Source organism: Rattus norvegicus, chromosome 13, assembly GCF_036323735.1.
Source record: "Rattus norvegicus strain BN/NHsdMcwi chromosome 13, GRCr8, whole genome shotgun sequence".
Taxonomy (NCBI): Eukaryota; Metazoa; Chordata; class Mammalia; order Rodentia; family Muridae; genus Rattus; species Rattus norvegicus.
The window spans coordinates 45,363,557-45,382,053 of NC_086031.1; the positions used below are offsets into that span (position 1 = coordinate 45,363,557).

Below are 18,497 nucleotides of genomic sequence, written 5' to 3' on the forward strand. Positions count from 1 at the left end.
TCTATAGAGAGAGTCTAAGACAGCCAGGGCTACATAGAGAAACCCTGCCTCAAAAACCATCTATACATATTTACATAGGAAGATTTCCAGACTTCCATTTGAGGAAGTTCCCAATGTTTGCTAAAATTTGCAAGACCCAAATAGGCAACTCAGAGGAAACAGTATAGAGAGAAGAAAAGACTGAAAACAGTTTATCAGTAAGAGCCCAAGAGAGATGAAGGAGAATGGGAAAGATCCAGCAATATGAAGTAAGACCTCAATGAAGGGAGTTGGGGAGAACATAGGGTGAAAGACCTAAGACTTCCTGGCAACTGGCAATTAAGATTCCATTCTTGAACTTCTTCAAAGAGCATGAGCCATCCCCTCCCTACTACAGACTTGTAAAATGTTGCCACCTTACTTTCACTTGCTACCTCATTTTTCTGCCCTTACCCCCTATATTAAGACCAAATGCCTTGAGCTTAGGACTATCTCTCATTTGTCTTTCTATGGCTAGTGCCTAATGGCCGGCCAAATAGACCAACAGTATCAGGGGACTATTAGCAGACACTGTTTCACGGGAACAGGTGCCAAATTTCAATTTGAAGCAGCCCTGAAACCAGCTGCTGCACCAAGTCAAGGAGACATATCCAGGGGTAATACAGAAGCATACAACCTCTGGAGTAAAGATAGCCCCAGAGGGTCTCACTATCTCATCCCCCCCCCCCTCTGGTTAGTGTTTCTTTGGTTCTTCATAGTCAATCCATGTGGCTTCCCTGCCTCCATATATACTCATTCCTGTGGGGGCTTCCTGTGTTTTCCAGACACAGTCACTCTGTAGAGTTGAGGCAGACAATATAGAGGTCTTTGGGAAGCACTGCACTCTGACTTCAAAGGCATTCCTACAACATCAGAAGGAAAATGAAAGCCACTTTACCATGGCTCACAGGCTAGCCAGCTCGTTGTGATGGAGAGGGGATAATGGACGGGCATACATTCGAGGAAGAATCACTGGGATTGCTCTCTGCAAGAACAGCTGTGGGAAACTCCCCCTGGCACAAGATGCTAAGTCAGGGAAATCAAAGCCCCTTCAGGCAGAGGAGGAAGGTGAAGAGGAGCAGCTGGCTACCTATGGCGGGGATCTGGATTTCTTGTCAAAGGCATCTTTATTCAGAACTACCTGGGCTCTGCCCCTTGGCTCATCAAATACTTAGATGATCAACCCTAGAGTAATTGGTTCCCCCAAAATAAGTATTCGTGGGTGTTAGGGGCAACTGTAGGAGGAGCACTGAAAAATCCAGTGGGTTTCTTAATACCTTCAACTCTTCTTTCAATGACCCACAAGTCACACATGATTTCTATTGCTGACAGGATCAGTGAAAGCAGAGGTCCCTTCCTGTTTTCTTAAATAGAGCAACTAGGAATGCTCTTTGGAGGACACTCTCCCCATCTCTTCCTAGGGCCCAAAGAGTATGCACATGGCAAATCGCTTTCCAAAGCCAGTGCAGGGTCATAGTCTCAAGTTCCTGCTTGAGGAAACCAGATCTCATGTAGAGTGACCAACATCCTCTTTCCTCAATACTACCAATTCAGCACTAAAAATATGTCCTTGGAAACTGGTTAAGAGGTTTCACTGTGTCACCCTGGCTGGCCTGGAACTCAACAGATCCACCTGCTTCTGCTTCTCAAGTATTGAATTAAATGTGGCTCTCTCTTCATGAGCACTAGACTAACCAGCAAAAAGGATGGATAGTCACCCACATCTCAGGCCAGTCCTAAGTTAATCTCACCCTACATAAGCAATGACTCTTAATTCTAGTCTGCAGCTTTTCTAATGATCTATATAGACTCTTCAAACTCATTTGGTCCTTAACTATAGCCTCATATTTTGGAAATATGAATTCCTTGATCATTGTCAGCCACATGACATTCGGATACCAGAGCATGGCACTTGCTGCTGCTTCTGGAGAACTGCTGGGTGGAAAACCCAACAAACTTCACACCAACTCTCATCATCACGCTGACATTTGCAGTGGGCAGTGTCCTTCCAAGTGCATGCAGCTAGTGGTCAGGGCAGTGCACTCTCAGGTGAATAATTTAGCAGTCTGGGGTCAGCAGACACATGCTTCTCAATCTTGGTACTGCTGACATTTGGAGCTTGATAACTACTGTGGTAAATTGTCTGTACACTGTAGGTTGTTAGCAGCATATTTGGCCCCTATGTTTTAGATGCCACTAGACCACGAAATCTTCCAGTCACGACAACTAAAAACATCTGCAAACATTGCTACACATTCTACTTTGTAGGAATGGGGGATATTACCCTGTGTAAGGCTCAGTATACCAGAGTCTGCTTTGCACTCTCTGGGAGTTCCTGGTGTCTTCTTCTGTTTTTCTTTTTCCATTTATATGTAAATCGCTAGGCCTTATTTGGGACTGACAAATCTTAAGTATACTAATTGACCTCAAAGCGGGGAGCAGCACACTCACTAATTCTGCATGTGGATGCTAGTGGGAAGGCTTTATGCTCTGTATTAACTATGGGCCCATGGTGGCCACAGAAGCAATTGCCAATATTGGTCTGAAGACTAAGCATAGAGGTCTCAGGGCTAGGGGATGGCTGAGTACACAAGATCTAATGACCCTAGTTTGATCCCCAGATCCCACAAGGTGGCAGGAGAGAACAAACGTCTAAGAATGGTCCCTTATGCACACTCAAAAATAATGGGGAGAATGTCATCAGAAAGAGCAGCAAGCTCCATGGTTTTCTTCCTCATCCCACCACAGCTTACACACTACCATTTGCTTTTTAAATCAAAACTCTTCAGACACTGCTCTTCCTCTGCTGCCTCACTGCAAAAGCATATGCTGGGTCTTAGTTGGTTTGAGGTTTGCTGCTTGACTTCTGAGAAACAATAGCAAAGAGCAAAGGCTCAAGATGCTTAGTTATTGGGAAAACGAAGAATAACATGTGTCATCTGTTGTACTAGAGAATTCTACAGAGGCAAGCCTCAGCTCTTCTTGGTACGTAGAAAATGTTCTAAAAATAAGAGAAGTTAAGCAATGAAGAGATAAGGTTCAGGAAATGGTTCACAATACCATGCTTCTATTTTTAAAAAGCCTTAACTTCATTTGAGAGAATTAAAAACTTAGGGGACAAAGAGTACCACCTATTACTTGGCTTCAGAGATTCCAAAACAATTGCAGCATCACTGGAGACAAATTAGATGACCACTCAAGTCTATTTACCAACAGTTGCCATGACATACTGGCCACACCTAAACTTTTGGATCAAGAATTGGAATTCTGATCTCAAAGGCTTGCGGAGCATATCACCACTGCCCTCCCATCCTGTGAGAGATAAGAGGAAGGGCAGGAGGGAAGAAGGGGAGGGAGAAAAAAAGGGAGGGAGGGAGGGATCGAGGAAGTAACTACAGAAAATCATTTTCATTTAAATAGGTTGGGGCACTCTGGAAAACGGCACAGTGCGGGCACAAGCAAACTCTGGACAGGGTCTGGAAAAGCTACAAGCTGTATAACGGAAGCCTTCCTGCTACTGCAGCAGGAACTTCCTTGGGGTGTGTGTGTGTGTGTGTGTGTGTGTGTGTGTGTGTGTGTGTGTGTGTGTGTGTTTTCAATATAATTAACAAAACATGGCTGAGAGAAAACAGCCAGCAGCACTTCTGAGGCTCACTGCTCATTTCCGTCTACAAGCCACAGTCGGAAGAGTTCAAACCGACTGCCTTCTGTTGTCTGAGCCGCCGCTTACCCCTCTGCTGTGTGCTACACTCTCCTCACCTGAAATGGTGCTTCACATTGCAGACTTTAGGAATCTGTGCTTCCCTCACAGCATCTGCTCTAATCTCAAACTACAATTAACCTAAGTTCTGATGCATAATTTAAGACTATAAACCCTTTCCAATAAGCAGAAGTGTGATGTAGGCTACATTCCTTGTCATCAAGTTTGGGGTCCCTAGCTTGCCAGTAATGGTGACAGCTGTGCTGGTAACTGAGACCTTGGCTGGCTTCTTTCGATGGTGCCCCAGATGAAGCCAGAATAAAATTGCACAACTGGAAAAATATTTTTTGGCTCATTTGGTTTTAAAAAAAAATGAATGTGGAAAAAATGGGTGGGGTCACCCCCAATGGGGAAGAGGCACTGTCGTCGGCCTCAGCTGAGTTCTGTTGCTGACGTGAGTAGGGCTGCAAACTGCCAAATGCTGCTTCTCTCTAGGACAGAAGAGCTGGGCAGCCCATCCATCCAATTTACCAATAAAGCTCGATTTACCGAATAAAGCTCGTTCAGGACCTTCATCAAGTCATCCTGGAGTTGCTGGCCAACTTCTTTACTCTGTAAAGAAAGAAGAAGGAAGGTTAATTGAAAATCAGAAGGAGATGGGAGGTGGCAGCAAAGACAAGAGCAGCACAGGCTCTACAAAGGACACAGCTTCGATTACAGCCCAGTATTTAACCTAGCAAATCAGATAACCAATTATGTCAGATTACTCAGAGTTTTAATGAAATGAAATGGGCCCTTTCTATAGCCCAGTAGAGACAATCGTGTAGAGGGAAAATGGGTTACAGCCCTTGATTTTTCAATTGGTCTCAAAAGCAGGCTTGAGAGCCACATCCTACCTAGCAACTGAGGTCAGGTAGACCGCACTTCCTCAGATATTTAGAGGCACGCACTCCATTGGATTACTAAGGAAAATAAGGTGTTCAACAGGATTGGACAAGGAACAGAATACAAATATTCAAGGACTTCAAAGACCCTAAACTCAACAGAAAACTCCAAGCAAGAAGGTACTGTACTTCTAAACTGACAGCACATCGAACTTGGCAAGCTAGGATCCACAGGATTGGTCTGCACAGTCCTTCTCCTTAGAAGGAAAAAGCACCTAAAATTAGTGCATTTGTTTTTTCTGGCTTGGATGTTAAGACCTACAGGCCACCTAATTCTCACTTGCTTCATTTCTTCCCCAACTTCCCAAGGTCGTGGTTCTTCACTAATAATGTCTTGCAACATCAGCTAATGCTACCTGATTCTGGTAATATACATTAAGGAGTTTCCAACAGACTAATTCTGAACAGCAGTGCTCTCTGATCTGTCATTACTGCCTACCCTCGCTAGATCCAACCATGAAGAATAAAAGAAATAGAAGAATGAGGAAGCAGGAAAGAAACGTATCTTTATATCAGATACTAATACAAAAATGCAGAGAATAAAAACAATTGGTTATTGTTTTCAATGCTCAAAATTCAGATACGTATAACAGCTGAGCGCATTTCTTTCTACTTTCCCATACTGGGAATTGGACTTGGGATCTTGTGGGTACCAGGCAAGCACTCTACCACCAAGCTGCATCTCCAGCCTCTAAATAACACTCGTCACAGCTCATTTCCAAAGCAAGAAGAGTCCTTTCATTCATACGGCTTTCACACTGCATTTTCAAGGGGGCTGAGGGGAGGAGAGAACATGTGGGCCCCCCACAGGGCACACTGAGGGCAGAGAAAACTTGCCTGAGTCAGCTCTCTCCCACACATAGTTTCTGGGCGCCTTTATCCACTCAGTTATCTTGCCAGCCCGAACCTGAGCATTTTAAAAATAGTTTTGCCACTTTACTATTGAGTTCTTTGGCTAATTTTTTTTCCATTAGGGTATTCATTATGGGATATAATATAGTGTGACTTCTATCATGAATACTTATGTGTTTTGTATTTGGTAATTTTAAAAATGGGGTGGAAGGACCACAAATGAGCAACTACAACAGTCGCTGCCAGTCTCAACTTTTCCAGCCCTGCTCTGTCTTTGTCATTTTCATTGTTGCGATGATAGAAGACCTTTCAAGCAATTGGGGAAGGTGAGGTTACAGAGGTTATAGTTCAAGAAGGTTTCCTTCCCTCCGGTTGGGGAAGGGAGGGTGGCAGGAATGAGGAAGTGGGCAGATCACAAAGCAGAGAATGAGCAGGCTGTCCAGACGAACTATAAAACTTCAAGGCCTGTTACCCATGACTCCCTTCTTCCAGGAAGTTTCCAACTCCTAAAGGTTCCCCAACCTTCTCAAATAGTGCCTTCATCTGGAGTCAAGTGTTCATGGGCCATGAAGGACATTTCATAGTCAAACACCAGCATTTGCTGTAATTTGGCTGCTCTGGTCTGTTTCTCCAGGCTTAATTTCTTTCCTGTAAAATGAAAATCTCTCCGTCATATTGTAAGGCCTGGAACTTTGAAAAGTCTAGAGAAAACCCAGGGAAGATATCCCAAGATATATGCAATGGCAAGGACTTTCTGAAAATGACTCTAATAGCACAGAAAATACACTTAAAAACTGAGAAAGTGGGTAACATCAAATTAAAAAGACGTTTTGTGTAACAAAGAAAACCACCAGAATAAAGAGAGTCATAGAATGGGAGAAAGGTCTTTTCCAAGTAACCATCTGGTTATCTAGAATCTACAAATACCTTCAAAAATTAAAGACCCCAATGACAAATCGTCTAGTCAATAAATGGGCTATTGAGCTGAATAGATAGTTCCTACAGAAAGAAATGCAGTGGTCAGTGTTAGCATCCTTCCAGGCGATGCTCCTCCTGACTCACTATAAAGAGGCTGCTTGCCCTCCTCGCCTTCTTATCCCCTCACTGCTGCTCTCTGCCTCTTCTTCCTCTCGCCACCTGTTCCTGGCCAGCCCCTCCCCCCGTTATTCCTCTCTCTGTGTCTCTCTCCTCCTTTTGTTCCTCCTCCTCTTTTTCCTACCCCCCCCACCTTCCTCTGTCTCTACTCCCTCCTCAATTCCCCTCCCCATACCCTAAATAAACCCTACTCCACACTGTATCCATCCTATGGCTGGTACCTCAGGGGGAAGGGATGCCTCAGCATGGGCCCACAGAGGGCACCCCCTCCACCTCACCATGTCTCACTCTATCAAACATATCCTTGGCTCCTCCTCCTCCTCTTCCTCCTCCTCCTCCTCCTCCTCTTCCTCCTCTCTCTCTCTCTCTCTCTCTCTCTCTCTCTCTCTCTCTCACACACACACACACACACACACACACACACACACACACACAGAACATCCAGGAAATATTTGAAAAATGTTCAAGATCCTTAGCTATCAGAAAAATGCAAATTAAATTGCTTTTCGATTCTATCACAGCTCAGTCAGAATGGTGTCATAAGAAAACCAACGACAAAGCTGAGTCCTAAGAGCTACAATGCAGTGATGTGACTCAGCTACACGGATCTTGGGAGCACAACACAGGACTCTGGGACACACACCAGGGATACATGTACATACATGATTATTGTTGCACTATTCACAATAGCCAGGAAATGGAACCATTCTAGATGTCCATCAACAAATGAATAGAGAAGTGAAATGTGCATATACACAAGAAAAATTTATGTAGTAAAAAAAATGAAATCATGACTTTTGAAAGAAAATAAGAAAACAGCTGTAACTGAAAACTACGTGATGTGAAATAAGTCGGACTCAGAAAAGCAAATACCATGTTTGTTCTCTCATAGAGAATCCAGATTGAAAACTGTATGTGTAGGTTGTGAAACTGGACAAGGCATGATGAAGGGGAGGAAGAGATTTTAAGAGAGCTGGGAAATAGAGTAATGAGGTCCACGTCCTAAGAAAGCAGAAGTTGGTGTTAACCAGGGGAAGAAAAGGAAACCGCTCGAGGGAGGAACACAGAACTCTGAGGGAGGGAACAAAATATAATGACACACATGTATGAAGGTGCTGGGACAGGACTCATCACTTTATATGCTAGCCTAAAATACTAACAACAACAACAAAAAGACCTTTTCTTCCTGTCTTTGCTTGGTTTCTCTAATGCTACAACAAAACACTGGTCAAAAGCAACTTGGGGGAAAGTAGGGTTTGTTTGGTTACATAGCCCAGTCTATGTCCGCCACTGAGGAAAGCCAGGGCAACAGCTCAAGTCAGGGACTGAAGAGAGACCACTGAGAAAGGATGCTTACTGGTTAGCTTCCAGACTCACTTTCAGCCACATTTCTTACACAGTCCAGGCCTACCTGCCTAGGAATGGTACTGCCCACAGTGGGCTAACCACCTACATCAATTAGCAATTTAAAAATACCTCACAGACATGCCAAGGACAATCTCTGAGCTCCCTCTTCCCAGTTGACTCTTAGGTCTGTCAAGTTGACAGCTGAAGCTTACTATGACAACCTCTACCATTCTATGGTTCTACACCATGTTTTGCCCGTCTCCTCATTATAAGAAAAACATTAAATATCAGTCTTTTCTGTCAAACACATTTTGTTTCTAAGGAAGAATTCAAATCTTTTGTTTCTTCTCCACCTCATAAAACCTTTGTGTAAATGCTTTAATCCCCCACTCAGTAAAGCTTTTATTCATACAAAGGCCCTGCTGCATTCTTGGCCCCATTCTTATTTCCTTTGTGCAGATTCTTATAAAGACTAGCCAGTCACGAAGGACTGGAGTAGAATCCCATCCCACGGGAAAAGACAGTCACTACCTGCTTTAGAATAAAAACCAAGAACACTTTCTGGCCTTCTGGCCTTAATCAAGAATGAAATTTCTCTTGTTTACTCTTGATAAACAGTTCTGCCTTATTGAAGACACTTCATTTGGAATTGTCTCTTTGTGTCTCAAACTTTTTTCTAACTGTGTGTCCATCTTAGAGTCAAGCAGACTGGCTTCAGAGCAGAGTAAAAGACAAGGCACAAGTTTTCTGTGAGGACCCTGATGGCAGCAAAATGAAAGCTTCAGGGATATCATGCCTGTTTTAGATTTCCCACTCCTAGTTCCTGTGGTTCAGTCACCTGGGAAGACAGGAGCTTTCAACTGTTAGTCTATAACTTCCCATGGAATTTCCTCTCATGGAGAGGAAGGCTGAGCTCCACAGAGGGGCAAGAAGGTAAAGAGAGGAGAAAATGACTCACCCTCTGCCTCAGAGTCAACAGGTCAGAGGTGACCATGAGTGTCACTATCAGCTGCCCGCCCTCCCAGCTCCAGAAGCTCCTCTTGACAGCCTTTCTGCCTTCCTCACCTCATCCTAAGTTTAAATGGCAAAGGTTAAATGAGATGTACCTGATCCTGCGCTACATCGCTTAGACTGGTCTTAAACAAACTAGTAGGAGTCCAGGAGTGGAAAGAGGAAGGGAGGGAAAGAGGAGGGAAAGACTAACCAATAAAACAGCAATTAAGACGGCAGATGTTTCCTTTTGTGTTCTGATTAGTCGGGAGGACCAATGAACTATTATCCCTGTTTATTTGAACTCGCTGCTGAAGCAATCAGATTTACCATTCCCTCTGGCTGGGCTGGGAACACACGAGTAGCTAGCTCTAGTTAGCTCAGTTAGAATATACAACTAAAGCTTCTAATGAGCCATTCTGGCCCAGAAGAGAGGCAGGAACTGACCAGTGTCTCTCCTTTCACAGATGATAAAAGGCCACCTGTTCTCCAACCCAGAAGCCTTAACAGTGGGCCTTCAGGGAAAAGTAAGGCCCCAGGAAGTACTTCCCGCAGATCTCCACCGAGGGGCTAAAGGAGCGGGGAAGCTACCAGGGAGCCCCACCCAAAGACAAGGAGCACATTTATTCCTAGGAACAACAAAATGGATGAAGCCAAGTAGAAGACAATGAGGGCTGCAGAGCTTTCCCTTCTCTGTACAGAAGCAAAGGGGTTTCTAGGCAGGGAGGAAAAGGAATTTACAGTGTGGTCTTTGTGCACCAACACATGGCCTGGATCTCTTTTCTTTAAGATTTCTTGGAAGAGAATGAGTCATCTAAACATTGCAGGAAACCCAACAGAAGTTGGGGGTGGTTAACTTTGGGTAAAGTTTTTCTTTTAAATGTTTGCATAGTTATCTTTGTCAAAAAAAAAAAAAAGAAGAAGAAGAAGAAGAAGAAAGAAAAGAAAAAAAGAAAGGTAGCTAAATTTAGAATAGAAATGCAGCACAATTAACAATGGACTAGGAAGTGCGATGGTGGGCCCAGATCTATTTATATTGAAACTTATCACAACCTTTTTGGCTAGAATGGGAGCCCCACTCTGCCTGTGACAAAAGCAGGAGTAGTCAAATAAGATTGCAACAGCTCCTTCCAGCTGTGTGCTTACAAAACCAGCAAGAAGTCTTCCCTTTCTAACAGATAAGGGCGGGACAGAACTGGAACATACAGCCTCTTCTCCACACTGTCCGCCACCCCGCCCAAGCGTGAGGCAGCAGATGTGTGGTCTGCTCTGTCTGGATGTAGGACTGTCTCTTGCTCCCTTTTAAAAGTTTATTTTATTATTTTTAATCATGTGTAGGTGTGTGCATCTGCATGTGGGGATGTGGAAATGAAGGCAGTCGTCCGAGGAGGCCAGAGGCATCAGATCCTCTGCATTTGCTGTCACAGTTACAAGCTGACAGATGACTGGGACCTAACTGAGCTTGGGCCCCGTGGAAGCGCACCCGTGCTCTGAACCACTGAGCTGTCTGCGCACTCCTTGCCCCATCTTTGTAATTTCTTATATTAATACATTTCCTGAAGTCAACGGGGCTTTCTGTTAGACAGAAACAAAACAAATGAACGAACAAATGAACAAATGACCCACCACTTATGCAAGGTTCTAAACCTAGTCCATACCGGGAGCAGCACCCATCCTTTACCTCTCCTTACTCAGACAGTACATTTTGCCTATCTACACTGCAGCACTTTATTAGGCACAGAGTCCTTGTTCGTAGATGTGTATGTTTATGAACCAATGTTTCTGCCATGTGGTAGGAGCTAATTTCAGGGTCCCAAGGCTGAAGCTGTGAGCAGGTAGAAACAGCAGGGTCATTTAATTCTGTGACAATGAGACTGTGTCAGCAGCTTTCAAAAAAAGAATGAAACTTTCAAGTGCACAGATCTCCATCAGTTCTAGCATCATCTCTTTACCCCCAAAGAAGATGTATCAGAGGCCAACTGTTCCAAAAAGTCTAATTTAAAACCGAATGCACATTTCCAGATCTCAGAGGAGAGCGATATAAATGTTCTATTAAGCTCTGCAGCAGGGGACAAGCCACCCGATCCAGGGTGGAGGTTTCAGGGGCACTCGATTTCAAAGAGGCCGAGTTCCTGAGCTGGCACTTTGCCCAGAATGCTTTGAATGGTTAAGACAGGGCTTATGGAAGTGGGCTATTAGGTATCAGGCCAATGTTAGGTGATGGTGGTAACTGAGCCTGGCTGGCCTCTCCCATCCAACTTAGTTCAAAAAGCAAAAACAAAACAAACAGTGGTTCGGTGGGGGCTATTGTTACAAGGGTGCAGAGAATGGTGACATAGCAGGTCAGAGCTGAGAAATGACTTCTGAATTTTCCTTCAACCACAATTCCTTGTCAGTGTGTATATAGGAAGGACCTTGCTAGTCCCCATTCACCAGCTGATGAGGAAACCGACAGTGACTAGCAAGGTTGAGCTCTATTGGAACTTATAATGCAGGAGATCAAGGTCATACAATATACAGATACAATGCTGGAGTACAGTTTGATGGTAGCAGGCTTCCCAGAAGCTCAGGCCTCGGGGTGGTGAATCTCCAGCAAGACAAGTGACAATGGCAGTAGTTTCACCAAAGCACAAATATCTTAAAGAAAGGCTGGCTTGGAGCTGCCATGTGAGAGATGCTGGGAGCGCTTTGATATTCTGAATCTGGGTAGTAGGCAAGGATGTTTTGAAATTATAATCCAGTATGTTTACAATGAAAATCTTACGTGTAGCACCTTTTTATATTTCCTATTCTGTTCTACTTTCTAAATACCGGTCATAACTCACTAAATTTAAAGTAGCAGTGATAGGATTAGAGCCCACCAACCAAGACAAGACAGGAAGTAAATAACTTCCCCTCTTGAGATAGCTGATTACAGTTCAAAGGAGGTTTAGGCTCAATCACTGATTTCTGTAAGGCAGAAAGACAGCTGATTTTAGGGAATGAACAAAAAAAATCCATCAGCAAATATTAATAGAACATCTATTATATGTCATATACTTGTGGCTTGAATATAAAACAGCAAGTTTAAAAGTTCACAGTCTGCTGAGAAAGATAGACATTGACCTAATGCCTGAGTCTATCAGAATGTAAGTCTTTATCCACCCCAAAGACATTGACAGAAATGGGATGATCTTAGTGTAAGAATTTCTCTTTACTTATCTCAGGCCAGCTTGCCAGAAACAGAAATCTGAGTTTTAAAAAAAAAATCCAGTGGGTTGGGGATTTAGCTCAGTGGTAGAGCGCTTGCCTATCAAGCACAACGCCCTGGGTTCAGTCCCCAGCTCTGGGGGGGAAAAAAAAATCCAGCTATTACACGTAAATCCTTCTACTTTGCATTTGCCTTTCTAATTACAGATGGCTGTTTCAGTCACAATGACACTGCTTTAGAGTAAGGGAATCTCAAAAGCTTATATACTGGCTAAAAAATGTTTGGAATCTTTTGAGTTTGTAAGCTAATTTCACCAATAACCATTTCATTTAGAAGTTAATGAGTATAGCTGAATTTTCCTACAAGGGGAAAAGTCATATTACAGAAAAAAAAATGTCAGAAACCTGACACCACACTATAAATCTCACTACTTGTTTCAGATTCCTGTTGAATTATCTTTAAAAAACATAGTATTAAAATACCCCAAAGCTTCTCCTCTGCCACCTGTAGCAGTTTGGAGAGCTGGCCCTGGTGTCACAGAGAGAGCAGGTGAGCTGGCCCTATTGCTAGCTGGCTGCAGCACTCAGGAGAGCTGGTCCTGCACCTTGCCTGGGCAACACAGTAGAAGAGTTGGCCCTGGTGGAGGAGGCACAGTTGAGCAGACCTGAAGGCAAGAGCATAGGAGAAGTGGCCCCACCACTCATCTGCCATGAGGTAGTGTGGGTGCAGATGTGATACCCCTCCCTTGCTGCCACGTGCAGTAGTTGGAGAGCTGGCCCTGCAGGCATGAGAACCAGAGAGCTAGCCCTGCCCTTTCACTGGCTGTAGAACACAGGGAAAGTGGGCCCTGCACCTCACCTAGACAACACAGTGGAGCTGTCCCTGAAGGCAAAGGCATGGGTGAGCCAGCCCCAAGGGTGTGAGAGCAGGAATGCTGTCCTACCCCCTACCCTCTTGAAAGCTGCACACAAGGGCGAGTAGGCCCCACTCCTTGACTGGGCACAGCAGAATTGGCTCCAGAGGCATGGGTGCTGGTGAGACATCCTCAAGGTCATGGGAGCAGGAGAGCTGACCCCGCCTTCTCTTCTGCTGATGGAGGTTTTAGATGGTCTAGCTGGGACAGTGCTGGAGCGCTTACCCTGGTGGTACAGTTAAGGGAGAGCCTGCATGCTGACCCGCTCAGCTACCACCCAGGCAAAGAGCCAGGGCTCTGAGATTCAAAATTTATATCATCTGTAAATGCTTGGGATGTGTGAAAGGTCCAGGCCTGCTGACCCAAAGCTGCAGGATCTCCATGATACAGGGCAACAACAGGATAACCAGGATGAGTCCTGATAAGGAATTTAATGGTATCATAGAAGTCATAGATCTTGAACCAGACCAATAACTCATTGCAATGAACATTTGCAAGTGAAGATGTGTGGTCAGAGGGGTACACTGTAGGACACACTGTGACACACTACAGCTTCCACAGTGAGATGCTTTCTATGCTTTGCTTGTCTTTTGTTTGTGTGCTTTTTATTTTGGGGGTATGGCCAGGGCAAAGGGCAGATATGAGGGTATGGGGAGATGAGAGGGACTGGGACGCATGATGTGAAACTCACAAAGTTAAATAAAAAGTTAAAAACAAAACACAACAATAACAAAACCCAAACGAACCAAACAAAATAACAACCCAAAGACACTAAAATATAAAATCACTGAAAACTAATGAAGGGGCAATTTCTCTTGAGTAGCTTACACCTGGCATGGATCCAAGAGTGTTTGTTATGTTAGCAACTGCAATGCTTTTCTTGTACCAAGTTTACTATTCTTAGAGAAGCATCAGAGTTCATGAATGAAAAATAAAGACTTTTCCTATTTTCCCACCATCACCCTTCATCAGATACCAAGTTAGCATATTTTTAGACTGGATTGTGTTAGAATGCCTAATTTTAAAACTGCTGCTTAAATTATAAGAATGAATAACTATCTCTCAATAATAAGCTTAAGCTTACCAATACATTGGTACAGACTGGATGAGTACATTAAAATGGGATCCAAATCTCTGCAGTCTTTAAGGCATACACTTCACTGGTAAAGAGATAAAGGGCGGAAGAGAAGCTATCAAGAAATGGCAGCTGGAAAACAAGCTGGCATATCTATTCCGATATCCAGTAAAGAAGAGATCAAATCAAAATTACAAGAGATGAGGAAAGCCATTACACTAATAAAGGGGAGAATCATTAAGATACAACTGTAAAGATATATGCAAAACATTCGAGCTCCCAATCATAAACGCTGATGGACACAAAAGGTCAGATAGGTCCCAAATTAATAATAATGCAGAGTGATCTTGATAGTCCATTGTCATTTTTAAGTAAGTAAATCTGCAAAGACGCCTCGGGACCAAATAGCACCATGGTTCAAATGGACTAAGCAGATCAAGACAGAATATTCCATCCAGAAGCTATAGAATCTACGTTCTCAGTACCCCATGTGCCGCTCTCTAATATACCGTATTCTAGCCACAAAGCAAGACTTACAAGATACAAAAGAACTAGGATAACTAATTGTATCTTATCCTATCAGAATAGAATTAAACAAGAAAACAATAGTATGAAAAATTTTAGAAATTATTTAAAAAATATATATGAAAAAACACATCCTAGGATGAGAAATCAGAAATCTAAATTTTCTTAAAATCAAATGAAAATAAAAAACACAACATATCAGAAAATTTGCTAGTTCTAAGAAGAAAGTTTATAGCTATGAATACTTACATGAAAAATATATAAAACAACAACAACTAAAAAAACAACCCCAAACCTAACAATGTGCTTTGGGACCTTAGAAAAAACCAAGAACATGCCAAACCCCAAAGCAGTGGACAGTAAGAAACAATGGAGATAAAAGTAGAAATTAATAAAATAAACACTAAAAGAACAATATAAAAATCAATCCTAGTGGAGCCTTTTAAAAAGATGGAAAAGGCTGACGAAGCATTAGCTGATGAGGAGGAAGACTCTAATAAAACTGAGAGGAGGGGGGGCTACTGCAGATTCCAGTGACACCCACAGAGCAAGCGTTAGTGATTACGATGGAAAGTTATACTCCTGAAAATTCAGAAGAATGGGTAAATTCCTATACGGGTTCATCCACCAACATCAAAAAAAGGAGATTCAAACAAGTTAAACAAACCCACACCAATAAGGCGAATAAAGTAGCAAGAAATCTCCCAACACTGAACATGTCAGGATCAAAAGGACTCACAGTCCAATTACCAAACATTTCAAGAAGAGCAAACACCAATGCTCTCCAAACCGTTCCATACACAGAAGGGAGAGACATTGCATCAAACATTCTATAAAGCCACCACTACCCAGATACCAGAACCAGGTGAGAAAGCTGCACAGAAACAACTTCCCCATGAATACAGACACAAAAATTGTTGCTAATGGAATTTAAGAATGGATTAAGATCATCAACAAACATTGCTTTTATTCCAGGGGGCTAGTTCAGCATTCAAATCATGAAGTATGGTATAACACATAAGTAGATTTCAGGCTAGGAGTCACATGATCATGACAGCAATGCAGAAAAGGCTGCTGGCCAATTTAACACGATAAAATTCAGAAGACACCAGAAGTAGAAAGAACATACTTCAGTACAATAAAAACGACGTGACAAACTCAGCCAAGATTATACCACATGGGGAAAAACAGCCTTTCCCCCTAGAAGCTGAACCCACTACCTTTTCTAAGTGAAACAGATAATCCAAAAAAAGACCGAGTTCCACTGGATGGGGACAGGTCGACAGGAGTAGGAGGGAGGGAGACACTGAAGTCCACCTGTTCTCTCAAGACCTTTAGTAGCACAGTCTGAATATTTCTTGATGTGTGTTCCAGCCTCTTAGAAAGATACATCCTGTAATAAGAAAATAAGCTCACAACAATATCCTGGAAAGAAAAATCAGATCTAAGCCTTCTCTTTTAAGTCGACATTGTAATCGCTGTCTTGGCAAATCTCCATCGTGGCTATTGCTCAGGACAGTGACTTTAGTGAGAATGTATGTTTTCAGGTTCTGATTTCTGGTTCCAAAAACATTTAGTGACATTATCCTGAAGGTGAATGTCTACCTATTTCCAAGGCTGGACATAGAGGCATAGAAACAGTGTCTTGGTGACTTTGGTACCCTCAAGCAGACTGGGACATACAAGGAACAAAAGACACCTGGCAAAGAGGATACAGATCTCAGGACATAACATCAACTCAGGAAGAAAAGCAAGCAATGGCTTAGAAAGAAAAGAGCCAGCATAGTAAGTGCCTGCAAGCATATGTCCTCCTACAATGTCGGATCCCAGGAGCTGGAAAGTACCTTGTGGTTCTCAGATGGCTGGGTTGGGACAAGAGGTAACAGAGCTCATCTGAAAGTTGGCATGTGAACACTGAGAGGAGGAAAACACCCTGGTAGGAAATGAAATAGTCAGCAGCACCCTACAGGAAATGCCTAAATGAGAAAACTGCTGATCAAACAAGAAAGAGGAACTTAGCAGCAAAGCCAGTTCATCAGGAATCAGTGTGGTGTTAGAAGTCTTGGCTTGCCTTAGAATCCCAGTATAGAGAAAGGAAGAGGCTCCAGGGGTTTAATCATGAATATAATATTTTCTTGACACTTCAGGTAGCAGGGTTGGCTCTAAGAGGACCATAATGCCAACTTTAGAATACTGAGTAGATCTCTCCAGCTACTGTGCTGGTTTATTTCTTCTTGTCTTTGTGCACACTAATTACAGGGACAGCTATTCCCTTCAGTCATGGTCCATGAACACTTTTTAAAAATCCGGATCCTTCTGGATAGCACTTGCCCCTCACTAGCACCTCACCCCATGAAAATCACTTAACTGTGAGAAGGAAAAGGCCAGAGTTTGGGCTTTGATAGTGTGTGTGTGTGTGTGTGTGTGTGTGTGTGTGTGTGTGTGTGTGTGTGTTTAAATATTTACTATTAAAAGGCAAAATTAGTAATCTTACTTTTTGGTTGTGAGCCTAGCCTTTAATGGCTGAGCCATCTCTCCAGCCCAAAATTAGTAATCTTTTGTGGGGTTTTAAATATATACAAAATTAGTGGGCAGTAAATCAACAACAGAATCTGGGTCAGAATGGGGAAAAGATATTGTTAGATAAGCAGTAGAGGGTTAAACCATAGTAAACTTTGGCAAGTCAAGAATAAACCCCATAGGCTGGCAAGATGGCTTAGTGGATAAAGGCATTTGCCATCAAGCCTGAAAACCTGCATTTGATTCCTAAGATTTAAGAAGTAGAAGGAGAGAACTAATTCATGCAAGTTATCCCTTGAACTCCACATTCACATCAGGCTTATCACCCATGCACATATGCATGCGCGTGTACACGTACACACACACGTACACACACACACACACACACACACACACACACACACACACACACACACACGCATATCCCTCCACCCTCCAAGAAAAGAAAACTAAAAAACACTTTTTTTAAAAAAAAAAAATACATGATGTAGCAAGAAAATCCACAGAATCAACCAACCTGGACCCATAGTGGCTCACAGAGACTGGACTGCCAAACCAGGAGCCTGGATGGGAGTGACCTAGGCCAGTTGCATATCATATATGTTACAGCTGTGTAGCTTGGCGTTCTTGTACAACACCTAACAGTGGGGGCAAGAGCTTTCTCTGACCCTGTTGCCTGCCTGTGAGACCCTTTCCTCCTACCGGGTTGCCTCTTCTAGCCTTAATAATAAAGGAGGTGCCATGTCTTATTGCGACTTGATATGCCATGGCTGGTTGCTATTTCCAGGGGCCTGTACTTTTCTGAAGAGATATGGAGATATGGAAGAAGACTTGGGAGGTGGGGGGGGGGGGACTGAGAGGGGAAACTGCAGCCAGGATTTATAAAGAAAGAAAGAAAAGAGATGATATAGGCTGGGTGTGGTAGTATACACCATAACAGTCCTAGCACTCAGGAATCTCAGGCAGGATGGAAAGTTAGGCCTGCCTTGGCTGCATGGTGAGACCTTGTATCAAAAAGCAAAGCAAAATATTAATAGGAGAATACAAGTAGTAATTTATGGTAACCACTAAAGGAATAGTGTCACTACCAATCTAAGGGAAGGAAAACTCTGTAAACCATATAAAAAAGAAGGAATGAACTCATCTGCTAATGTGTTACTCACTCGGGCATAGAGACTGAATTCTAGTTGTCAGTAGAGGAGGACTTGACCACAGAGGGTAGCACCACGCTTTTAGAGGGTGATGGTACTGTCACATGTCTTAATTTTGGTCATGGTTCGAAGCTTCACGTTTCCAGAATGTTCCTCATTCTTTCCTGCATATCCAAC

The 18,497-nt window shown here is 43.1% G+C and overlaps 1 protein-coding gene across 9 annotated transcripts in view; it reads right to left on the minus strand.

The window, feature by feature from the left end:
- Positions 1-18,497, minus strand: part of Srgap2 (SLIT-ROBO Rho GTPase activating protein 2) — a 221,139-nt gene that overhangs the window by 65,365 nt on the left and 137,277 nt on the right. For 8 of the 9 annotated variants that reach the window (NM_001401376.1, XM_039090884.2, XM_006249783.5 and 5 more), the window contains one exon: positions 4,268-4,330. In NM_001401376.1, the coding sequence (NP_001388305.1) occupies positions 4,268-4,330 (63 nt within the window). Of the gene's footprint in view, positions 1-4,267; positions 4,331-5,986; positions 6,060-18,497 lie in introns of those variants that run through there. The other variant, XM_039090887.1, reaches the window with a different exon arrangement.